The sequence below is a fragment of the Heterocephalus glaber genome, unplaced genomic scaffold, assembly GCF_053883595.1.
Source record: "Heterocephalus glaber isolate CG9 unplaced genomic scaffold, H.glaber_assembly_v1.0 deba00001733, whole genome shotgun sequence".
Lineage (NCBI taxonomy): Eukaryota > Metazoa > Chordata > Mammalia > Rodentia > Bathyergidae > Heterocephalus > Heterocephalus glaber.
In genome coordinates this window covers 19,077,612-19,103,710 of record NW_028258444.1, presented here as the reverse complement: position 1 = coordinate 19,103,710, position 26,099 = coordinate 19,077,612, and the positions used below count along the sequence as shown (strand labels likewise).

Below are 26,099 nucleotides of genomic sequence, written 5' to 3'. Positions count from 1 at the left end.
CCGCCACTACTTTAAATTTAAATATGATTCCCATGGGAAACACCACCACTATTATCACTACTAGCACCCAGTACGTGCCAGACACCATGTAAACCCCAGGATTACAAAGAGTTAGGGGCAGTCTACAACCTCAGACAATCAGTTGGGCACTCTAGTTAAGGGATCAAGACACAGCTATAAAAAGCGAACAGGAAGTCTGCACTTTTTGTGACTGTGGGTCTGGGTGGTAGAGAAGGCTTCACGGAGGAAAAGAACCCTAATTTTCTAAAGCACTCTTTGTGTTAAGTTAGTTCATGAGAATTATTCCCATATACATATATATATATATTTTTTTTTTTTACCAGGGATTGAACTCGGGTCCTTGCGCTTGTGTAGCAGGCAGTGAAACCACTGAGCTAAATCCCCAGGCCTTATTCTCTTTAATAGAGGAGAAAACTGTAGTTCAGCAGGATTTGAAGATCTGCCCATGGGCTGGGTGTGCTCTTGGTGTGTAGAGTGCTTGCCTAGCATACATGAGGCCCTGGGTTCAATCCCTGGCCCTGGGAGAAAAAAACAGATCTGTTCAGTCTTCCAGCTCAAAGAAGTCTGGGACAGAGGCCTTGACCCTCCTCTCCGGTGGAGGGAGGGTGGAGGGATGGGGTCAGATCACCATTTCAGTTCCTTCCAGGTGGTAACAGTGGGCAGGTTAGGTGACCTCCATGTCAGTTTTACCTACCTCTCAGGCTGTGTGTAGACAGACGTCATGTGAAAAACACTGCATGGTGCCTGGTACACCGCAGCCTCATAATCAATGTTAATTCCATCCCCTAGTCCCCCTCCTTTCTCTCCTCCCCAGTACCTTGTCCCTCACTGGTGGCTGGGAGTAAGGAGCCTCACTCTGCATCCAGGCCAACCTGGCACACTATATATTGTCTCCAGGGCACCATTCATGTGTGGACACAAGAGTCAGAGGAGTTAGTAAGGAGACATAGTGACCAGCTTTCTCAATTTTTTTTTTAGACTGGGGATTAAACCCAGGCCCTTCACATTGAACTGTATGCCCCGTCTCCCACTCCCTTTTATTTGTTTGAGACTAGCTCTTGCTAAGTTGCTAAGGTGCCCAGACTGCTCAAAGTTTCGATTCTCTTGCTTCAGCCTCCCAGAGCACTGGGATTATAGGTGTGCACCCCCACGCCTGGCTATGACCAGCTCCTTCTAAAACCTCCCCTCCAGAGAGTCTTTGAGAATTGGTCTGAGGCAAGTTGACAGTCACTTTTTTCAATTCAGGACTGTTTGAGAAGAAGGCTTTATCCCCATGTCCAGAGACTACATCCTTCCCCCACTGCAGGAGAGTAGGGCCCAGAAGCAGGGATCCTAGCACTGTCAGGAACCCTCTGAAGGCCTGTGAAGCCAGGTCAAGCCTTCAGCAGGGAACTTATCCTGAATCCTCACAATTGTTTACAACTTTCATATTCACTGGCTTGTCAATATTAACTTCCCCCCAGACACAGACTTCATCATTTGCTTTATCCCCATTTAAAGATGAGTACATAGAAGTTGACGGGTTAGGTGACTGAAGTGATGAGTGCTTAGTGGGCCCCAAGCCTCAGGATGCCAAATGCCATGTTCTCTCCTCCACCCACACTGCCCCATGACTTCCAGAGGCTTGGTGACTTGCCTGGGCTTGGGAGAAGTAGGGGTTTGAACCCAGGCAAGTTGTTTCTGCTCCATCACCTTGCATGGGGCAGAGAAACTGCTGTAGGAACCAAGTTTGGCCGTGGAGAGAGAAATGTAGGTGGGGAGGAGGGGCGAGCAGGAGCCCTGTGGGTGGCTGTGGAGGACAGGGTCGATATGAAGATGGAAGGCCTGGGACACCAGGCTCCCCAGTTGGTGGGGCTGGGACCAGCTCCCTCACTCTGTCAGGCCCGGGGCTGTGGCTGCCAATGCTCCTTCATCAGGATCCCCGGAGAGCCTGAAATCAAATATTCCTTCTCCCCTGCTCAGACAGTCTTATTGCCATTGACAGCAAATGTATTGCTCTAATCTTTTCTCATTTTGCCAGGATGGGCTCCGTTCTGACCTCCCTGCTAGCCTTGAAGGCTTCACAGGGGTGGGAGAGAGGTACCAGGAGCAGGAGGAGGAGGTGGGAGGGAGGGACAGGGGTTGGGCTGTCAATGGGGCGGGGCGGCTGCAATGATCCTAGACTTGCTGGAAGTTCCCCAGAATGTGGGGGATCTCCAGGAAAAGCCAGCCCCTCTACAGCCCCCATCTGCTTCCACACCAAACATCTTGGAAGCAGATGGGAAGGGCTTGGTGGGCAGTGAGGAAACAGGCTCTGCCGAGGGGATAGGCCTGGTGTGTGTGTGTGTGTGTGTGTGTGTGTGTGTGTTTGTGTGTGTGTGTGTGTGTGTGTGGCCTGCCCACCTATCCCACTGTCCTCTGCTGCCCAGAGAAGCCTTGTCGATGTGCATCTTGCTGCTCCTTTGGCTGCCTCTCCTTCTGGTCTTCTCTGGTTAACAGCACTCACTTGGCAAGCCCCAGAGAGGCATGGTAGAAGGTCAGACTTGTAGGAGGGTGAGAGGAACAGGTTTGGGAGTATCCAGCCCGGGGCACAAGCAAGGAAGGGGCAGACGGACAGGGCAGCGCAGTGATTGTGAGAAGGAATTTGCAGCTCAGAGGGGTGCATGAGAGAGGCCAAGCAGATGAGTGGGGCTTGACCAAGGAGGGGCAGGTGCCAGCCCTAGAATGGAGGCAGGCAGGCAGAGTCCAAGCTCTGGCTGGAGGAGAGGTGGAGGGAGGAGAGGTGGAGGGGCGGCACTAGAGGTCCTGGTCCTTCTTCATTTGTTCTACTAAAACCACCCCTGAGCCCGTGTGTGTGTGTGTGTGTGTGTGTGTGTGTGTGTGTGTGTCTCAAGGTAGGGTAGAGTTCCTGTGTCACATCATCACGTGCATCTATCTTTTGGGTACACCTTCAAGTTGAGCTAGAAAGTTCTATAGATCCCAACAGTTTATCAGCAGGAGAGGTCCTTGGCATCTGGGGTGTGTGTGTGTGTGTGTGTGTGTCCAACCGCCAACTTCTCTGAGGCTCTCTGGCTCCTCCCAGAACTCTTGATGAAAATGGCTGAGCTGGATCGGGGTTCAGCAGGGTGAGGGAAGGGAGGAGGAGGAGGTGCTGGCCACTTAGGTCCCCCCCTCTAGCCAGGAGCTGTTGTTGCCAGTCAGCTTTGGTCCTGAGTGTTATCAAACGTCTTCTCGTAATTGTTCCCTTTTTAGACAAACCTCCCTGCCAGGCACGACCTTCTTCCCTTCTCTGATTTGTCCCCACCTCCACCATCAGAAGGTTTCTCTAACTCCATGGGTCTCCATGCATTCTCTGGGCTCCCAAAGGCTGAGGGAAGGCTATGGTCCTAGCAGCCTTGCTGTCTTGTTATTTTCTTCTCCCCTCCCCCAGTACTGGGCCTTGAGCCTAGGGGAGCTCTACCGTCACTGAGCTACACTCCCAACCATTTTTATTTTAAAATTTTGAGACAAAGTCTCACTAATTTGCTCAGGCTTGCCTTGAATTTGGGATCTCCCTGTCTCAGCCTCCCAAGTAGCTGGGATTACAGGTGTGTGAGATGGCACCAGGCTCTTCTCTCAGTTCCTTCTTGTCTGTTGATAGCTGAAGTGACATTTGAGAAACTCTACATTGCTAAGACAAAGAAAGAAAGGGAAATAAAAAATAAGACTTCTGGGACACAGTGTGCTTGGCCCTGTGCTAAGAGTTTTGTAGGCACTTTTATTTAATCCTTCCAATAGTCCTTTACCATTTCCTATTGCTATCATTGTTGTTGTTGTTATTATTATTATTATTATTATTGGTACTGAGGATCAAACTTGGGACCTTGTGAGGCAGGCGGTGAAACCACTGAGCTAAATCCCCAGACCCATATCATTGTTATTTAATAGGCAAACGGGGGCTGGGGATTTAGCTCAGAGGTTCTGCCGCCTGCCTTGCAAGAGAAAGGTCCCGAGTTTGATCCCCGGGACCAAAACAAAAGAAAAAAATGTCTGAGATAGCCTTTCTTTAGGGCCAGGGATTTAGCTCAGTGGTTCCGCCACCCGCCTCACAAGCCCAAGGTCCCTGGTACCAAAAAAAAAAAAGGCAGACGGAGGCACAGAGAAGACCCCTTGCACGGGTCCTGAGTGGTGGAAACAGGCCTTGAACTGGGCTGCTGTAACTTCAGAGCCCATGGATTTAACCTCTATGTTTATTGTTCTCTGAAAAGAACTAGCAGTGAAACTTTCGATGGCTCACTCATGCCTCAGGACACACAGTTAATTTATTTGGGCCGGTATCAAGGTCTCCCACACTGCCCTCTCAAAATCGTCTCCGGCTTACTTCCTAAACTGCAGACAAGGTCACTGCACCCCAGCCACACTGGACTGGCTCCCCCACTCCAGTGACACTGTGGCCTGCTTCACTTCCCAATTCCTTCCCGCCGGGGTTGGGGTTTCCTTCCAAAGGGCTCTGCTTTCCGGTGCTCTCCGGACCTCAGGCGGCGGTGGGCTCTCCCCGACCCCGAGAGCACAGCCCGTCCTCCCTCTGCTTGTCTGTGCAGTGACCTTGGCCCTGGGGGTTAGCGCAGCCTCTGGACGCAGAAGTGCTCGAAATCGGCTCGGTTTACTTGGCAGAGGGAAGAGTAATCCCAGAAGGGAGGCAGGAGTGAGACCTCCGGAGACAAACGAAAAACGAAAAGGAACGAAGGGAGAAGCCCAGCCCGGGAAGGGGGCGACGACAAACCCTGGGCAGTGGCCCGCGGCGGCGGCCAGGGGCCGAGTCTCCCCGGGGCCCCAGGGCGCCCCTCCCCATTGTCCAGGCACCGACGGTGACCGTTTTTCTGACTCGACATCTGGCAGGCGGCCTCCCCGCCTTCAGCACGAAACCCACTGGCGCCCCGCGCGCGCGAGGCCGAGGGGCTGGAGCGGCGGCGCCCGCTGAGAGCCCTGTAACCCCGCGGTCCCCAGCGGCGCGTTCCAGCACGCAGAAGCCCTTTCCCAGCCGTTACCTCCCTGGCACTGCGCAACGGCCCCCGCCCCGGCCCAGGGAGTCTCTCCAGAAGCGGGAGACTAAATAACCAGGACAAAGGAGCGCGCCTCTAGTAAGTGACAGAGCCGGGAATCGAACTCAAAGCTTTCTGGCACCAGATTGTTTGCTTTTCCCGGTACTGGTGGAGCCTCTGAATGTCTCCCTCCCCAGACTACTATGGTTTGGGAAGAAAAGGAGTTAACCGCCCCCTGCCCCACCACACACACACACACACACACACACACACACACACACACGCACCCCTTTTGCTTTCTTCTCTCTGGGGTGGTGCAGCAGGAAGGACTGAGAGTGAAATGGGAGGTGGGTGTTCTTTGGGTGGAGGGGAGGTGGGAAGGACTGATCATCTGGGACCTCGGATTGGGTGGTAGGGTGGCACACTGCTACCAGTCCACCTGCACTTGGACTATTTATTGGAGCTGCAAATATGGCAGTAAATGAAAGGAGAACCAACTCTCGTTCTTTTACAGTTTATAGTCTAGTGGGGAAAATGTGGAATAATTGCCGAGAGCTTATGTGTGTCAAAAATAGTGCTAATTATTTTACAAGGACTTTTCATTTATTCCTCTCAACAATCTTATGAAATAGATATACATTTACAGAGGAGAGGGGTGAGTTAAGGTACAGCCATGAAACAGTAACTAGAGGCTGGTGTGGTGGTACACACCTATCATCCCAGCTAGCTACTGGGCAGGTTGAGACAGGAGGATTGCAAGTTTGAAACCAGCCTAGGCAACTTAGTGAGACTCTGCCTTAAAAAAAAAAAATTTTTTTTTAAAGGGTTGAGATGTAACTCAGTGGTAGATTACTGCAGTAGCTCAACCCCCAGTACCACAACACAAACAACAACACAGTAACTAGAAGAACTAGAAAGAAAAAAATCCAGATGAGGTGACACATATGAAAGGGGGAGGATGGGGTGCTCCTTCCTGAGGAAAGCAGTAAAGATTTAATTTGCACAGAAGGCTAAGTAGGACTTGGTGAGGTGAAGTGTTTGGGGTAGTTTGACCAGGAATTGGAGCTCTGGGTGGGGACAGTAGTTGGTGTACTTGAGGAACTGTAAACACTTGAAGGTCAGGAAGTGCAGCCAGGGTCCCTTGGGAGAGCCTCCTTAAAGATTTATTAAGGAAGAAGCTGAAGTCCTTAATGGCTATTAGGTAAGGAAAGGATGGGGCGTGTGGAGGAAGAGAAAGCTAAGGCATTCTACACACCCTTCTGTCTCACATCCAACATCCAATCATTTTAGTAAGACATTTCATTCCATTCATGATTATCTTTCCCACCTGTCCCCTCCTTATCCCCACTGCCACGGACCTAAATCAAGAGTCTATCTTCAGGTAGATACCCCCCCACCCCCACCCCGGTTTTCCTTTCCAGATCATCCTCCAAAGCATCATTCCCTCCCTCCCTTCCTTCCTGTGCTGGGATTGAACCGAGGGTGTCCTGCATGCTAGGCAAACACTTTACCACTTCACTAAATTCCCACCGCTATTTTAGAGTATGCTCTAAATCAGTCAAGTCAGTCCAAATCTTTCTGTCTTGTTGTTGAGTCTATTATAAGATGAAGTCCAATCTCTTCCTGGTATGCTTCCAGTTTATTTTGCCAGAATCTCCTCCTTCTCAGGCCAGTGCTGCCCGGAGAGACATCATACTCATGAATCTCCAAGATCACCTGAAACTGAAGTAGATGTTCCTTCATAGCCCTAAACCTTCATAAACTGTGTGCTTGTGTATTTATTAAATATACACTTGCCTCATTCCTCAGTGGTCACATGATCTTCCCATTGCCAGGAATTTGCCACCCCCTTCTCTCCAGTAAATTTCTATTCACACTTCAAGTTCCAGCTCAGATATCAGTCTCTAGGCTTTTTTAACACTCCTACTCCCCAGATAGGATTAATTGCTTCCTTGTCTGTACTCCTAAGGCACTTTACATGGATCTCTGTCCTAGTACAGTACTTACTTCATTGTATTATGGGTGTCTAAGAAGCATAAGCTACTGCAATCAGTAAATGCTCCTGACCCTGAAAAGTTGCTGGGAGGTTTAAATAGAACAATATATTTACAGTTAATATTTTCTTTCTTTATTCCTTTCCTAATAACCCTAATAACAATCTGCATTATAGTTTACAAGGATAAACTTTGATGCCATACCAACACTACCTTGATGGACCTGAGCAGAAACCTGCCAGATATGGATGGTATTATTATTTCTAGCTTATAACTGGAAGAAGTGAAGTACATAAGAGTTAAAAGTCATACAGTAGGGGCAGAGGTGCAGGTATGTGGTAGCGTGTATGGGAGGTCCTGGGTTCCATCCCTAACACACACACACACACACACACACAGTAATGTAGCTGGTTACGTGGTATGCTTGCCACACAACAGTGCTCCAGCACTGCTAAAAGAGTCAAGTTGTAGGGCCGGGGATTTAGCTCAGTGGTTCTGGTGCCTGCCTCACAAGTGCAAGGTCCCAAGTTTGATCCTCGGTACCAAAAAAAAAAAAAAAGAGTCAAGTTGTGCTGGGGATTTAGCTCAGTGGTGCCCTGCCTGCCTGGGAAGCAAAAGGTCCTGAGTTCAATTCCCGGTACCAAAAACAAAAACAGAGTCAAGTTTTCTGGTTAAAAAATTTGTGATTTTAAAAAAATTAACAATAAAATGTACATGTTTATGATATACATATCTTGCTATATGTATGCATTGTGGGATGACTGAATCAAGCAAGTTAGCATATCTCTTACCTTTTTTTGTGGTGAGAACACTTAAAGTCTACTCTCTTAGCAGGTTTCAAATATACAATACCTCATTATTAACTATGGTCACTATGTTATAATCTCCTGAATCTAACTGCTGTACCTGAAATTTTATATCCTTTGACCAAAATCTACCTAACCTTCGATCTTTCTATTAGGATCATATACTGCTTCTTGTATGCTCTAGCTAGTACAGTATTTTTTTCCACAATGCAGGGAGTCACTCATTATTGGTAGTAAATTCATTGAGGTAGGACACCAACAAGGAGAAAATAGAAAAAGGTTAAGGTACATTACATGTAGCAAAGATGATCAGGGTCCTCTGATACGTGTTTGTAATGTAGAATGTATTTCTCCCTGTGGGTCCAGATTTTTTTTTTTTTTTTGGTACCAGGGATTGAACTCAGGTCCTTGCGCTTGCGCAGCAAGCGGCGAAACCACTGAGCTAAATCCCGGGCCCTGAGTCCAGGTTTTTAAAAAGTATGAAAGCTCCTTGCTATCATATTGCCAAGTTCTAAGTAACGTTTATTAAATGGAATTATAATGCTTTTATTTCGTACTTTTGTTTCCTTAAACTGCTTCTTCTATTTGTGACTATTGGAAAGCAGAGATCACTTCTGTTTTTTTGGTACCGGGGATCTAACTCGGGACCCTTGCGCTTGTGAGGCAGGCGGCGGCACCATTGACCTAAATCCCCTGCCCACATTATCTTTGTTTTTCTGTTTCCCAGCAGAATACTTGTTATGAAGTTGGAAGACTGAATAAATGTGTCAAAGAACGAAGGGATAATATAGCTCAGTACATATGATTGAAAATGACTCTTGTTTTATAGCCTTCTGGAGGTCTTCCCGTAAAACAGCAAGACGACACTGTTCAATTAATGGTTTTGAAGAGCGCTTTTGCCCGGCTGCGGGGAGACGAGCGCAATAATCAGACATACTGTACTCAAGAAGTACCAGCACTTGCCCTTTGTCAACATGGCATCCAAAAAGACTTCAGGAAAGGGCGATGGAAGAACTGTTGACCTTAGTCAAAATGGCTATCTTTAGCGCCTCTCTAACGGAATGCGCATGCTCAATTCCATTCCCTCTCCGCCGCGTTGTCCTGGCGCGTGCGTTCTAGCATAGAGGACGGTGGGAGGAATAAATTTCTCTGTGATTGGTTGGAGTAGGATTTCAAACCGGAGCTGGCGGCGCGGTGCCGCTCTGTCGTTGGGTGAGGCGCAGAGGGAAGTGGGAGTTGGCCCAGGGGGCCCGGGCCGACCCCGCGAAGTGAACGCTGGGGGCTGTGAGACGGGGGGCCGTCTGGTGCTGCCTTGTAGCGGGAAAGGGTGGTTCCGACGTGGTAAGTCTCGGGCACTGTGGAGGTTGGGGTGAAGGCCGGCTGCGGCAATCCCTTCACGGGCTTCCTTGGGGCTGGGGCTTTTTTCTCAGCGTCGGGTTTTTGGGGAAGTCGGGGACGTCTTCTTGACCAGTGGGTTGGACTGAGCCATACCCGCTTCCCCCCACCTCCAAATGGCTTTCATTTAAATACAGAGTGTGAAAGTGGGTGGGGTGCACCCCACCCCGTTTTCGGAGGAACGGGGTGTTTCTGGGTTGTTTCTGTGAGAGATGCGCCCGGCCTGGAGAGGAGCCTCTTCCTCTTTCCAGCTGTGTCCCCCTAGGTAGACGATGCTGTACTCCAATGACATCTTGCCCTTCCCATCCTACTTCTTAGCCTCAGTCACTACGAGGCCTTATTTTTAACACTTTCAATCCTCTTAGTAGTAGATTAAGTAGATAAGTAGATTCTCATCCGTCTGCGGAGGGTGTGTGTCGGAAGGTGGGTTGGATGGAAAGATAAACCTTAACAAAGACATTGCCTTTTTAATATGTCTGGTTAATAAGCTTTTCGAGTTTTTGCAGATGCGTAGAGGAGGTGCCTTTCTTCTAGCTTAATCATTCAACAGGTTTTCTTAAGTACAAAGTGTAAGTAGAAGACAATCTTATTGACCTTAAAGGAGCGTGCAGTTTATTTGGGATGACTCAGAATTTAAAAAGACAACTGTGGTGAATCTGGTAGGCCTGTACATGGTTGAAAGTACTGTACATTGGTACAGCCTTTTAAGGAAATATTTTGGCAGTATTTACCCAGGACTGTACAAGTTTTTACACTCTGGTACTAATTGGAAATCAATTGTAAGAACAAGGTAATCTGGAGAAAAATACTGTCTGTAGGGATGTTTGTTTATTCATTGAATACTCACTTGTCATTTACCAAGTGCCAGGCCCTGTTCTAGGAAATGGGGACTCAACAGTGAACAAAACAGACGAAAATTGTTGCCTTCTTGGAATTTAAATTGTTGAGAAGACAGATAATAAATGAAAGAAATAAATAGATTATGTTACGCGGGGGTAAGTGCTGTAAAGCAAAATAAAGCTGAGAAGTGTTCATGAGCAAAGATTTGAAAGAGGCAAAGGAGTGACTATGCAAGAAATTCCAGGAGAGAGATGATTGAAAAACTAGAAATTACCTAAATATCCAAAGAAGAGAATGGCTAAACTAATAGTTCTTCATCAGCTTTTTTCAACGTAATGGAAACCTGAGAGCAAAAATCAAAGCACAAAATTGCATATAATCTGGTTGGAACTGTATGATATATGAGTGTATAATGGGCAACAGTTAGATATGGGGGTAATTATAGTTGTTTAGGCTGATGAGGTTTTTGTTTCACTCTTTAAAAAAATATGTTTTTGAACACAGAAGATTAACCCCGTGAGATAGAATTTTTATATCTGCCAAGTGAGTTTTGTAGATGATAAAGGTTATTTGGGGCTGAAATAGTAAGGTAAAGCTTCAGTGAATTGAATTCTAGACCTTCAAGAATGGAAGATTTTACAGTGGAAAAAATTTATAGAGGGGAAAATGGGTAATAAATGAAAAATCCTAATTCAGTTCTTCCCTTTAGTTATTTTAGTCTTTTTTTTTTTCCTGTTACTGGGAATTTAACACGGGACCTTGTGTTTGTGAGGCAGGTGGCGGCACCACTGAGCTAAATCTCCGCCCCTTCATTCATTTTGGATAAAGGACTTTCTATTCACTTTTGCAGTTGATTTGCTTATAAGAACATTTGGTCTCAAGATTCCTTCTGCTTGCCAGTTATATAGAAGCTTTTGATATGTTGAAGCAGAAGCCAGACATTTGGGGAAAAGAATTATTTTGAAATGCTTTTTTTTGGTACCGGGGATCAAACTCAGGACCTTGCACTTTCGAGGCAGGCAGTGGAATCACTGAGCTAAATCCCTGGCCCCTTGAAATGCTTTTATATGACAGAGTCTTAGTATTGAGCTCCTATATGCCATAGAGCTTTCAGTGATACAAATAGCCCACTGCAGCATGCCCATGCCATACGTTCGCCACCACTGCTCTATGGGAATGGTTCTCCTTGGCAGAAGGAAACCTATATTGTTGATTTCTTGGGAAACTCCAGATCAGCAGTGTTTATGGTATGTTTTTCATTAAAGCACTTTGCTGAAAAACTCAAGCAGTCTTTCATTGCTTTGTCTTATAATATTTAATACCCTCGATGCATCTAAAAACCTGATATAGGGGTCTCTTAATAATGTTATCTGTAGGGGGAGGAAGAAGAGTAGAGAGACTTTTCCCAGGGTACCTTGCAGTAAGATCTGTAATAGTCTGTTATTCTGAAGGACTGTCTGTCTCTTGGCTGGGTGATTGAAATTAAATTGGGGGCTCAAAGCAATCACAGCAAGCTGAGATGCCTTCATGGTGTTGCCATATTGCTCCCTTAGGGATACTCACAGATTGGGAATCTATAACACAGTGACTTCTCCACCTCTGGGGCTCCCCATCAATAACAGCTGAGATTTTATAGTACCTTTTTGTTTAAAGTACTCCACAAACTGATTTCCTTGCTACACACAGGAATCATTTGAGCTCTCCCGAAAGGCAGCAGGCTGTGTAGTGGAAAGTGACAGCTGTTTTACAGCTGCAAAGCAATGCACTACAGTATGACTTTGTTTTTGTTTTCTTTCACATTAGTGTATCTCCTAGTTATGGAGCTAAATAATAAAGGGAGAGAAAATAAACATGAGGGTGAAAACGTCACCCAGCAGGAAAATTAAGACCATTCTCAGTTGATGTTGAATTGGATGAGTAAATTTTAGCTTTTCAAGTTACAATTTGGCTGCAATATCAAGAGTTAGTGGTGATGCAGAAAGATATTTTTGTTACTTATAAATAATTCCTGAGGTTCATTTCTGTAGAATGTTAATAAAAATATATGGTCCACCAGCATATAAAGAGGATTATAATTTACTAGAGCTGTTTTTGAATTACCCTAAGTAAACCTATATTGGAGGAAAAAAATTCACTCTTCAGTAGCAACCAAGACTCACCTAGAACAGCTTAAGAGCCTTGACCTAGTCAATTTTGCTATCTCCTTGATTCTTTTTGCTCTAGGTTCTAGCTATAATCTGTGTTTTATGTTCATTGTGCTTTGTATATGTTAGGATTTGTAGGAGGTGTCCAAGAATATCTGCAACATATGTGACCTAACTGCTATTTTTATAACATCTTATCTTTAATGTGTTAAGATGGAAAGAACATAGATTTTGGGTTTAGACCTGGATTTCATTGTGAGCTCAGCATTTGTTAGTCACTTAAGATCTCTGAGCCTAAGTTGTCCTTTGTAAAGTGGAGTTCATTAAGTTAATCAGATTCATTTAAAGAAAAAATATGTGAAGGGTCGTTTAGTGCCCAAATGATTTCAAAAGCACTCAGTAAATACTGGTTTCCTTTTTTCTTTCTAGCTGTTTGGCACTATTTTTTTAAAAAACTCCAACTGGATATGATAGTACCTGCCTGTAATCTCAGCACCAGGGAGGCTGAGGCAGGAGGCTCACTGTGAGTTTGAGGCCAGTCTGGAGCTACATAGTGAGTTCAAAGCCAGCCTGCAGTACAAAGCAATATCCTGTCTCAAAAAAAGAAAAAAAAAATCTAAAATATAGAATTTAGTGATATTCTTCTGTGGAGACAGGACAGCCTACAGAAAATTACTTGATTTGAGAATTGCTGTTCTAAAATATAATTAGCTATCAGACTCAAAAAACCTTACTGCATACTTTCATAATACATTATATTTTAGTAGTAGGGTTCAATTTATACCTTTGTTAATTTATAATTTTCTGTGAGGTAAATACAGCAGATACTATTGTTTCTACTTTATAGATGAGTCTCGGAACTTAAGTGGTTACCGAAGATTGTGCCCAGGTAGATAGAAGCCTAAAGCTTTCTCCCAGGATTTCTGCCACCCCCTCCCCACCTTGACTGTTCTTTTTGTTTTTATCTATAGTCACAATGATGTTGAAGTAGAATGGAAATTCTTTTGATAGAAGTATTATGAGTGTATGTATTTTCTGATTATCATTAATCAAATATTTGTTTTGTGCATAAGCATCGTGTTAAATATTGCATGTGTGTGTGTGTAAGATTGTAGTGCCAAATATAAGCCTTCTCCCCTAAATTTCCAGTTTACCTGGGACACAGGGCAGAAACATGGTAGTTAAATTAGAGTGCAGGGCGTGTCTGAGTGGCAACTGATCAAAGTAGTGGAGGAGAGACCGGAGACAGGAAAGGCAGGGGGACAATTAAAGTGGGTGATGACAGCTTCCAAGTGATGAAGGGAGGTGCCTAATACATATATGAAGGAAGAGTCTACGAGGTTTGGTGATTATGCTTGTAGAAAACCAAGGGACCAAAGGTGTTTCTGAAGTTTGAAACAGAGTGACTGGGAGAATGATAAGAAATAAGACCAAATTGGGAATCAGTAGGGTAGGGTAGCAGTGGGGTAGTTGATGTGTATGAAGGGGAGAGATAGAACAGTGTCTCAAAATCAGGTTCAGCATCTAGGGCAGTGGTGGTGAACCTATGGGATACTTGCCACAGTGGGCTGTTTGTATTATTGAAAGCTCTAAAAGGTTCACCACTATCACTGAACTAGGGCATTTAAGCAAATTGAAAAATTTAGGAGTGAGGCTAGGTCCAAGGAGAGAAGTTGATGAGTTGGCAGTAGCAATACAATTGCTAAAGTGAAATAGTTTGATAAGTTCTTTGAGAGTTTGGAGGATTGCACTTTAGGAACTATCTGGTGTTCAGGAAAGAATAAAAATTGATAACCAGACTATTGGAAAACTTTAAATATAGAGACTATGAAGAACTGACAAAGTTAGAGATTATCTCTTTGTTGTTTATAATAGAACATTAGGAGTTTAAAGAATCATCCCTAAGTACTATAGTAGGCATCATTCAAGGAGAACAATGTAGATTATTCTTGTTATATGTAGAGCCATTCCCCCCTCCCCCGCCGTGTAGGTTTCTATGTTTATTTTCAAGAACCAAGTTTGTGGTTTTAAGAGACTACCTTGTTCCGATCCTCACACCAGGGAGTAATATGCACAAATAATGTAGAGAAGAATAATGGACCAAAAGAATTGAGAAAATGGGAGTTTTTTGGGTGTTTTTTTTTAAAAGGAAACTGTCTCAGTCTGTTTCTGCTGCTATAACAAAATACCTTAGGCTGGGGAAATTAAAATAATAGAATTTTATTTCTTGCAGTCAGGGACGTCCAAGATCAAGGCTCCAAGCAGATTCTTTGGTAAGAATTACTTTTTTTTTTTCCAAGATGGCACCTTCTTGCTACATCCTCACATGGTAGATGGTCAAAAAATGTCAAATTCCCTCAAGCCTTTTAATAAAGGTACTAGTCTCATTCATGCCCTAACCACCTCTTAATGCTGTTGCATTGGGTAACAAGTTTCAACGTGAATTTTGGAGAGACACAAACATTGAAATCATGGGGGTCAAGGATCAAATCTTACTGTCATTTAAGACTGATAACTCTCTGAAAAACATTAAAAAACAATTTCCAATATCCTAGTTGTACTATGAAAATTTTCTTTTCTCCATTCTTGGACAGAATTTTTGTTTTGAGATAGGGTCTCACTATGTAGCCCAGACTGGCCTCGAACTCATGTCAGTCCTCCTGCCTCAGCCTTCTGAGTGCTGGGACTACAGGCACCACTATCCCTGGCCTCAGAAATTTTCTACTGTTTCAAAATTTTAGAATATACAGATGAGTGTTGAGATGAAAGAAATGAATACCCCATATTAAAACTATTGATTAGTGTCTTCCATTTTTGCTGAGAGTCAAAGGAGATCGTCATTTGAATCCACTACTGAATGTCCTGTCCTATTTCTGTCCTAGAGCACTTGGGTGTTTTTATCTATTTTTGTTAATCCCATAGGCATCTCCATGAGTTCCAGGTCTCTTCCTGCCAGTTTTAATGCTATTCTTTTTTTTTTTTGTATCTGGGATTGAACTCAGGTCCTTGCGCTTGCGCAGCAGGCCGTGGAACCACTGAGCTAAATCCCCAGCCCTTAATGCTGTTCTTTTAATTTTGTTCTTAGTTCAGAGAAAGATTTTTGTAATACATTTGTTGGTCTGGTTGCTTAGCAGCTTACTGTGATAATGTAGCTTGGAACAGATACATTAGCATTTGAAGGTCTTGGTCTCTGCCCCTGATTCAGGTATATATTGCATCCAAGCTTGGAATTAAAAATTTTTTTTCTTTTACAGCAATTATAACGTGTACAAATGAGTATTTCTGTAGCATTTATTTATTTATTTATTTATTTATTTATTTTACACTTGACAGCTTCATGGGATGACTTTTATTATTGATTGTGGTATATAAAGATGACTTATTTTGTAAAAAGTGAGCACAAACCACAACTTATTTTTGCCTCTTTCCATTTCTGGAATTTTCTAATGGCACATTTTTTGTAGGCTTCCCACTATTTCTGTAGCATGTAATAGAACTATCTTTATGTTTATATATCCCTTTGTCCTTTGTATTATTCTTTTTTTCCTTTCTTACCCTTGTAGCTATGGTACAATCTTAAAAGCACTGCAAAATCACTAAACATTCATAATAGAGTTCTGAAAACTTTATTTAGATGCATGAAATAATAACCTGGACCAGAATGCTGCCAGGAGTGGTTAGACAAACATATAGAATAGTCCTTTGCTGGTATTTCTAAGGACATTTAATTTTCAATGAAATTTGACTTTTTAATTCATTTCCTTGATAATTTTCCCAATATTTAGTAAATGTCTTTTTAAAAAAATATTATTTTATTGGTACATTTTAGGTATACAATATAATGACATTCATCATTGGAAATTTTCACCTTTACATAATGTCTCTTGGTTCTTATTTTCCCCCCTTCCCCTGCCCTCCCTTCAACCTCTCCATCCTTCCCTATTTACAAAGACTTTGTTTTCATTTTTTCATTCCATTCCCTTCTTTCCTTTCCCCTACCCCTCCCACTCTTCCCCCTCCCCTTTGCACTTTTCTTCCTATTTCACATTATCTATTATACCTTTTATTCCTTATTTACACTTTCAGTTTCTCACACTAGAGAAGCTATAGTAAATGTCTTTCTTGACTGCTAAATGAAAATCTTATTTCTTCAAAGTGTTCCCAGTTAAAGTCTTTTTGGAACAGAACTACCTATAAGGGCTGCATTTTTTAAATTTCATATCAGCAGGTCTTTTGGGGATACTACACCTGAAATTCACTATACAGAACACAGTCACAGTGATTTTTCATTTGCCCTTCTAACTGTGAAGGTGGTGTACTGTCTCTCTCTGATGCCAGAATGTGGTACAACATAATCCTTTTCTATATGTAGTATGAATTTATTAGATATAGTCCCTGCACACAGACCAGCAGAGAACCCTGCATTACAGAAATAATTCTTGTGCTGCTGAGCTGGCAATTTCCCTACTTAATCACTTGTGTGACATCATCTGTACCATTGGTAGGAAATGTGCTGACCACGTCCTGAGTTTTAAAAGGCAGTTGCGACAGGACATTGACCAAGAATGAAATTTGAAATAAACCTTGTAAGTTATAGTGTATGTCTTCAAACTCCAGTATTATTAAAGTGGCAAAATATTATATTAATCAATAAGTCTACCTTGGAGAACTACATTTTAGTTGGTCACCTTGCAATCAACTGATACATTCATTCCAAATTACCTTCCACCACTAGAGTGATTGCAGAGCATGGAGTGGGGGGAGAAGTAGGTAGGGAGGGGGTGTTATCCTCAAAGGTGGTTTTGTTGTTTTTGAATGAGTCCTAAACATTTTACTTCTGTTTTATAATAAAGATCACACAGAACATCAGTTGTTGGCTTGAAATTTTTTTTTTGGTGCCGGGGATCAAACTCGGGCCTTCCGCTTGCGAGGCAGGTGGCCGAACCACTGAGCTAAATCCCTGGCCCTGTGATTTTTATAATGGTATCTGCAAATGGAATGTTGGACTTTGATGACTGTACTAGATTGCTATTGAATCTTATGGGGAGAAGATAGGACCCCTAATGTGTATTTGATTTCTTGGCAGAAAGATGGATACTATGATGCTGAATTTGCGGAGTCTGTTTGAGCAGCTTGTACGCAGGGTGGAGATTCTCAGTGAAGGAAATGAACTCCGTAAGTCATTCTGAGCTGGTTTGTACAAAAAGAAAAAACAGATTTCAGATTTGGGTTTTCTACAAAGCTGAAGTATGTTTTAAAGTTGCATTTCATTTGATGGGCACTTATCCATGGTCAGAGCTCAATGGGTACTCATTCCAAATGGTCAATTTTTTTCTATAAAATTTTTTTGTATAGTTACTCTTAAATGGATTTTATCCAGACTTTTTTCATTATCAAGGTTCTCTTCCCACTGAAATAGTTGGCATTAGTTGCCAATTTCACCTTTGTACCACAAACAGGGAATAATCTGGTTTTCTAAGGATAATACTTTTTTTTAGAATAATAGTTGCATATATAGATGTATATATATCTATATATGTATACTTATATGTATTTTTAAAAATCTTGGCCTTTCTCTGTTTTGTAAAACATTTTCAGTTAGGAAAAAAGTCATAATTCCTTTTTTAAGGAGGGACTAGGCATTACTTTTACCTATTTTTTATATTTGATGCATGGTAATAAAGGATTGAGTTGGTGTGGAGAACTGGGGAGAAAAAGGTGTTGACAGAGGGAACAATCTGGAAAGTAAATTAGCAAGAAAAGGAAATGGGGTTAATAGCTCTGACGTTATATGATCAAAGGGAATTATTCTATGCCACCTTCTATCTCACAGGTTTAGTATTATGTTTAGTATTATTTAGTAAATGTTGCTCTCAAGTCAGCCTCATTCATACAGAAGTAATGCAGGAACTGTGTCTTGAACTTTTCTTTATCTCGGTAGTACTTAGTATAGCTTCTTGCTTATGCCTTTCAATATTTTCTTTAAATTGATGGATGCTTTTAATAGCTCCTATCCACTTACAGTCCTTTCAGAACAGTATTCTATTTTCTCTCTCTAATAGCTGCTGCATGACCCTGTCAGCTGGTACCAGCCCAGTAACCACAGTGGCATACTAATCAGGCTTTTCTTTGAGGTCACATCATCTTGGAAGATGGATTACTTTTCATTCTAGTGGGAAAGATATGGAATAAGATCTTAAAACTCAGGTTCATTCAGCAAATATTTTGTGAAAATCTAGCAAAGCTTCTAGTACATGATGTGTTGAGGGAAAGGGACAACTAAATGGCTTCATGGAGGAAAACAGGGTTTGAGTTGAGCCTTAGATGTAGGTAGTATCCTAACAGGCAAAGATAAAACGTCATTTTAGGTCAAGCAACAGCCAGTGTGGAGGCAAGAGGGTTTGAAGGGAATGGGAGTAAGGGCGTGTGACATAATTAGAAATGTGCTTTGGGAAGATTAGCCTGGGAGAGAGGGTGTAGGCTGCATTAGAGATGGAGGTTGGGAGTCTGACTAGGAAGGAGATGGTTGCCATAGCTCAGGAAAGAGTCAGTAAGAGGAATTCCATTCCTAACTAAATAATGCTTTTGGAATGGTGCTTATGAAGATGGAAAAGAGGGAAAATGGGTAGAAGAGATGATGGTCATAAGACCTCTGGGAGGAGATAGCTGAGAGCATGTTGGGGGCAGAGTGAAGAATCTGAGGTTTAGAGTCTTGGTAACAACTGCTGGCTGTAAAATAGGAGTTGAAATAAATGTCTTTATTTTCTTTATGGAAATGCTGTGAGGACTTGTGAGTAAATTGAGATAGATACTAGTAGTAAAAATACTTTCAGAAGTGATCATGTCCGCCAAAACAAAACAAATCCAACATACCCTTAAACAAGATAATTATTTTTACAGATATCTTTATTATATAAATAGATTTCTAGTTTCTCATTGATAACTATTTTATAGTAGAGAGCCCCCCCACACCCTCAATTTCTAACTTGGAATGCTGGCTTTTGAGAAATTATTTTTTAGACTTTAGAATCTTCTTTGTGCAGCTACTCCAGTATCCTTCCAATTCTCCTCCCCTCATTATCTCCTGACTCCTTACTCTTGTTTTTCTTCAGAACTTCATTCCTTTCTTTTTTTGTTTGGTTTTTCTAAAACCTAAGTCTAAGGTTATTGAAAAATGAAAGTTAATATTCAAATAAAATGACTTTAATAGCCTGAGTATTTTGTTATTCACCCCCTCCTCATCTACATGGTATTTGTTTTCTAATTTTTGCAATGCTGGGGATTGAATCCAGGGCCTTGCATATGTTAAGCAAGTGCTCTAACATCGAACTATATCCCCAGTTGTTTTTAAAATTTTATTTTGAGGTAGGGACTCACTAAATTTCCCAGGCTGAATTCAGACTTGCCTATTGTCCTGCCTCATGGAATAGAAGAAGTCACAGGTGTATACCACCCAGCCTGGCTATCTTCTACTTTATTTTGTTAAAAGCTACCCAAATCTTTCTGGTATCATTGGTGTATAAATTAGGAATGGGTATAACTTAATATTTAGCAGGTGCCTATTGTGTGCCAGTGACATACAGTACAAGGTTTGTGTTATACAGTGTTGTATTAGGAGATACATTGTAAAGCATATGTGGTATGATGCTGTTTTCAAGAAAATTATGGTATTTTAGTTTCAGAGATAGGATTTTCTTCTCATGAAACAAGATAGTCTCATTATCAAAATAAATACTTTTGACAAGTTTAGAAAGATTTAATGGGGAGCAAAGTGATTAGAAAAGTATACATGGAGTAGATGGGACTTGAAAATGGGTATGTAAAGAGAAATGCATAGCTTGGTCACAAGTGAGAAGGCAGAAATAAATATGGGCCTGTTCTAGGGGCAGGGACTGATAGGTTTAGCTAGAGAAGGTATTTATTGTGTAGTAGTGGGAGGTAAGTTTGATTAGACTGGTAAGGTAGGCTTGGGTGCCTGGAGTTTAAATTTGTTCTGAAGAGCAGTTCTTCATGAAACAGATAGTTGAGTACCTATATGTGCTAGGTATGGTGCCATATAATGCAAGGCACTGGAGATAAAAGAGCAAAAAGACAGTCCTTGCCCTTAAGTTCAGAGGGTAGTGAGAAAGACAAAGGGAAGAGATTGTCCAAAGATGTGGGGCCGGGGGTAAGATGGGGGTGGGGGGCGGTGTTGGAAAAAAAATCGAGTGTTCTAGAACCACTTACATCTGCTTGCTGAACTATGAACCAAATCCTGACTTTTTAAAATGAATCATAGGCTGGGGATTTAGCTCAGTGGTTCCGCCACTGCCTGCCTCGCAAGTGCAAGGACCCGAGTTCGATCCCTGGTACCAAAAAATAAAATAAAATGAAATGAATCATAGATTGGTCCAGGGATTTAGCTCAGTGGCACCCTGCCTCTCAAGTGCAAGGTCCTGAGTTCAATCCCTGGAACCAAAAAAAAAAAAAGAATCATAGATTATCCTCAATTTGTTCTAATGAAATTTCTCTTTTATTTGTATGTAGGGTAGGGGTGGGAAACTCAACCCAGGGCCTTTGCACTGAGCCAACCTGTTTTTTTGTTGTTTGTTTTTTGTTTTTGGTACCGGGGATCCAACTCGGGTCCTTGTACTTGCGAGGCAGGTGGTGGCAGAACCACTGAGCTAAATCCCTGGCCCTGGCCAGTCAGTTATTTTTTTAAAAAAGTTTTTAATTTTAAGACAAGATCTCACTAATTTGGTAAATTGTCTAGGCTTAGCTTGAACTTGAGATCTTCCTGCCTCAGTTTCCTAGAGTACTAAAATTATGTGTGCACCACCCTGTCTGGCTTCTTCTTTTTTGATATATGCCTGGCTCTTTTTGATAGATGAACTTCATAGTTTATTATGCATATAAATTTTTAAAGCAGGGACTCTGAATTTAATAAATGCTTTCAATGTGTGCTTCATAATGAGCTCGTACCAGGCTGAATTGTGATTCATAAATGGATCAAAAATTACCAAATTTTAGCCAAATACCAAATTTATTGATTTCTAAAATCAAAATTTTTTTCTGGTCTGTGGTCCATAGTGCCTTTTGACTCAATTCTAGCAAGTTTTGCTCACAGCAGAATTGTAGCTAAAAGGAATATCTTAAATCAGGCATGCAGATGTTCTGGATGGAATCTAATTTAAACCAAGCTGACCCAGTAATTTATATTTTGTACTATTAAAATAAGAATTTGTTCTTTGAAATTAGAAAAAAAATGTTAAGAGCTTCTTACTTGGCCATGTTCACTGTGACAATAAAGAACAGAAGCACACTTTTCAACTGTACGGTCTTAATTTTCTAGCTCCTTCCTCGAAATGAACTGATGTTTGGTTTAGCTTCTGTCTTTATTTAATTCAGTTATACCTTTAATATGCCAATTAGTAGTTAGTAGGAATAAAAGTCCAAACTTAATAAGACTTATCAAGAGGAAGTATCATAAAAAACAAAGCAAAAGTAGGTTGAATGAAAATTTTTTCATTCTCAGATTGTTTTTTATTTCAGTAAATATTTGACCATGTATCTAATACTTATTTAGAAATACCATGTCACTGACCACAATGTGGAGCTAGGAAAGTTTTAGACTGTAGTTGAAAAGTGTTTTTCTTGTCCTTTATTTTTTGAAATTGAAGCAGTACATACATCACCAACATCCACAAGTCATAAGTGTACTGCTTGGTAAATTATCACAGTAAATGGCCAAGTAAGAAGCTCTTGTTTACATTTTCTTTTGGTATGAATCTAAAATACTGAATAGTTAAATTTGCAAAAGGATATATTGATATTTTTGCTTAAAAATAAAAAAGTAACATTTCAGATTAACTAAACTAGCATATTGTTTATAACTCTTTGCATGGTAGTACTTTATTTTTTGGCTCATGATATTTGCATTGTATAAGATAACTAGGTCATAACACCTTATTTTACTAAAATTTGTTTGCTAAAAATTAAAGTTTTATGACTTAGTTTCTTTAGAATGAATTGGCATCCTAATTTACAACTTTCAAACTTAGTGAAGTTTTAAAAATTTCTGAAAACATCATATTGTTTCTTAGGTTAAATTCAAGTAGGGAAAGTGCCCTTGGTACCTAGAAATTGGCTAGCTTTGTGTGAATGTGGCCCAATTTCAGCTATAAACTAGGTGAGCTTGACCAGCAGCAATGTATAACTTGGAACCTTTTTCCATTTTGTTGATGGAAAGTGGTGGTTAAAGATAGATTGAGGTTAACTAGAAAACTGTAAGGGACTTTTGCAAATGCATTATAGAAGGACCATCTTCACCAATAGCAGATGTTAAGAATAGATCCCACCAGCATTATCTAGCTCTGAGGTGCTGCCTTGGAAGCAGTGCTGTCTTTGCAGTCATTTGAAGAGAGTCCACATTCTGCTATCAGTGACTTTCAAAGAGCTAGTAGGATCTTCCCTGCTGTTTTTTCAACTGAAATGTTTACATACCCTTCAGGGAGGGCAGTGTTAAACAGCAAAAGCAAATTGGCTCTTTACTTTCAAATCAATGTTTGTATAATTATATAGCTGAATGGAATTGCAGGCTTAGACATCTGTAGATTAATCTATATCTACTGAAGCATATTATGACAGTTACATTTGAATTTGCTGTTTAACATCTCTGGTGCAATAACACATGACCTCAGAGGAGGCTGTTTTTGTTTTATAGCTGTAACTGTCCTGGTGCATGACAGCTGCCCCAAAGGTATCCTCCTTTGATTACCTTCTGTTCAGGAGCTTTCAGTGTTGATGTTACATCTGGAGCCAGGTGACTAATGAGTTGCATATTCCATAGCAGATGCCACTGGCTAAACCAAAAGTAAGTGGCCTCTTTGAATCAGGAATTCCTCCCCACAAAGCTCTTGTCTAGAGTAACAAATGTACTCCTGATTATTTTCAGCTGGGTTTGCCAATAGTTACTCTGGTCCCTTTATTATGTATTTGGAGTAAAAGTAACTATAGCACCCATCTGTTTGAGCTGTTATACTGTAATACTGAGTTATTAAAGCTTTCACCTTTCCTCAGAATTCATCCAATTGGCAAAGGACTTTGAGGATTTCCGTAAGAAGTGGCAGAGAACAGACCGTGAGCTGGGGAAATTCAAGGATCTTTTGATGAAAGCGGAGACTGAGCGTAGCGCTCTGGATGTTAAGCTGAAGCATGCACGTAATCAAGTGGATGTAGAGATCAAACGGAGACAGCGAGCTGAGGCTGACTGTGAGAAGCTGGTGTGTATTGCTTTTCTCTGCTAGCACAGTGGTGGTGGTGGGGGGGGAAGGGATGCATCATCTGATAATGTTTCCACTTGCCAAATACACCCAGTTTTTTCTTCCACATTAAAGATTTAAAAGCAGCCTGTCCTTTGACTGGAGCTGAAATTGCAGGCTATGACTTTGCTGTTTATAGGTTGAAATTAAAATTTATTTTCTTTTTTTCAATTCTTTTTATATTCTCGATAGTAGTCCTTTGTCTGAGGTACAGCTGCTAAAATTTTTTTCCCACATTGTAGTTTGTCTGTTAGTGCTAAAATTTATTTTCTTTAGACTTGAAAGTATTACTCAACAGATTTCAGATGAGAATTTAAAGAATTAAAATGAGGAGGAAAGCAGGGAAATTCTCGTGTTCTTGATCTGTCACAACTTACTGGCCATAAGTGCTACCCAGAATATGTTCATCCTTGTATGAATAATAGTCCTTTGATATTGACGCAGGTAAGGCAGCTGTTACTCTTCTGTTCATCACTGCTGTCTAATTCAGGGTAAAGGGCTGGATGTATTCAACTTGTTGAGGAGTGTGATTGGCGTAGAGCATTATCATTTTGCTGTGCTAGGTGGTTCATGGTGCAAAGGAAAACGTTTGCTAGGAGGAACTAATTGATTTTGGTTCTATGTTAGATGCTTCAGTAAGCTCATATTGTCTGGTTTCTGTGTGTAACAGCTTTGTATCCATTTTAATGCATTTTTCTCCACCACTTAGAAAGGTGAGTGATTGCTTTGATCCACAGAAGAAACCAATAATTGTCCTGATGAAAATGACACTAAAGTGTTTTTGCTATGTGAAATCTATTTTGGGACCCTCATTGTGTGTTACTTTCCTCTTAGATTAGCAATTTGATCCAAAAATCCTGTAGCAGAAGCCCCTCTATTCTACAGTTCATTTTACCAGTCAGAAATTAGACTCACAGTCTGAGCTTGATGTGAATTAATATGCTATTGGTGTAGCTGCCTTCCTGAAGGCCCATTTACATAATGCTATATTTTAATGTCTTCTGGTCTGCCTGCCCCATAAATTTGAGGTGAAGCTTTCTTCTCTGGCTAGTTACAATGTTTTACTCTGTTTTGGTCTGTAGGAACGACAGATTCAGCTGATTCGAGAGATGCTCATGTGTGACACATCTGGCAGTATTCAACTAAGCGAGGAGCAAAAATCAGCTCTGGCTTTTCTCAACAGAGGCCAACCATCCAGTGGCAATGCTGGGAACAAAAGGTGGGGGGACTGCATCTGTTATCTGCTCACAAGCAACATAGCTGTCAGAAGTTCCTGTTATCTGAGCTCTGAAATATACTGCTTTTGGAATGTGTGCTGAAGAAAGCAGAAAAAGACTGGGGGAAGGGTGGTGAGGAATAAAGGCACAGAGACTTCCTTATTTGTTTTCTTTTTATCTCTACTTTTAGGAAAATTTTTCACCATAGGTGAAATTCTGATGTTGGTGCTAAATTGCACATCAATAACTAATCCCGCACATTGTTAAGAAACCTAAAGGTGAAAGTGGCAGTTCAGCAATACTTTCACTGTTTACTCTCCAGAGAGCTCTCGTAGCTTTTCTAGTTTAGAAAGGCTGCTGTGAGCCAGGACGAGACAGTAATTTTGGTTCCATGGTATCACTATTTAAAATAGTCTCAGTCAGGCTTTGAATTTAACACTCCTGGTACAATAAGTAGGGAAAGGTCAGCACTCTTAGAGCTGTTTGTTTTGTTGCCTGGTTTTATGGAGAATCTTTACAACTGAGAAGATGTATGGGCTTAATTTCTGAGAAAACCAGTGCTGGGTAATATTATCATAGAAAGTAGCCACAGTGGGGTCAAATTAAATTTCACTTTTCCATATCCCTGGCTGTAAATTTCACTAGTTTTAAGCCCTTTGCTGAAAAAGCAACCACACTGTACCTGTACTTGTGCACACATACACACTATCCATGAAAACCTTAAAAAGTGACCCAAACCACAGCTAGGGTTTAAAGTTCTAGTTCTCTGCATAGAGAAGCTATGGCTATGAAATTGCTCATGTTACCTCACAATGGTACTTGTTTTGAATGTTGGCAGGTTTTTGTTCTGTAGTTTCCTGTGTCTAATATTACGTTGTTTCATTCTTCTAGACTGTCAACCATTGATGAATCTGGTTCCATTTTGTCAGATATCAGCTTTGATAAGACTGATGAATCTCTGGTAATAAACATTTGATCTCAGATCTATCTATTTTTCTTAACCCTGCTCTCTTAGGTGCATGTCTCCTGTTCTTTATTTTGGACACCTCTACCTATTATTGTTGCTTTATTAGTTGATATGTTACAGATACTGACTAGTAATTTAAAATATAAATCCACATACACTATAAGAGATTGGCTTGTGGTATTTGTTTAGTTTCTGGAAGTATAAATGTAGAGTTCAGGATTTGACATGAGGTTGAGTTTATTTAAAGGATCTCTATGAACTGCATGTACTAATTGATTATATCTTGACTTATTAAAGCCCCAGCCAGCAATAAAAAATTAGCAAAATTATATCTAGGCAGGGTTTATTTGCTGCTCTTGGGGTGAATAGACTTGTACTTTATTTCTGAATTTGTTTGGTTCTTGAGAAAAGCTTA

The 26,099-nt window shown here is 41.5% G+C and overlaps 1 protein-coding gene across 8 annotated transcripts in view; it reads left to right on the top strand.

The window, feature by feature from the left end:
- The first annotated feature begins 4,565 nt into the window (after positions 1-4,565).
- The window catches only part of Racgap1 (Rac GTPase activating protein 1), a 33,319-nt gene continuing 11,785 nt past the window's right edge, over positions 4,566-26,099 (top strand). The window contains exons 1-6 of one of the 8 annotated variants that reach the window (XM_021243115.2): positions 4,566-5,120; positions 14,434-14,473; positions 17,291-17,375; positions 23,259-23,461; positions 24,583-24,719; positions 25,609-25,678. In XM_021243115.2, coding sequence (XP_021098774.1) covers positions 17,291-17,375; positions 23,259-23,461; positions 24,583-24,719; positions 25,609-25,678 — 495 coding nt within the window. In that variant the 5' untranslated portion in view covers positions 4,566-5,120; positions 14,434-14,473. Of the gene's footprint in view, positions 5,121-9,004; positions 9,163-14,433; positions 14,474-17,286; positions 17,376-22,888; positions 23,053-23,258; positions 23,462-24,582; positions 24,720-25,608; positions 25,679-26,099 lie in introns of those variants that run through there. The other 7 variants (XM_021243112.2, XM_004863000.3, XM_021243114.2 and 4 more) reach the window with 7 other exon arrangements.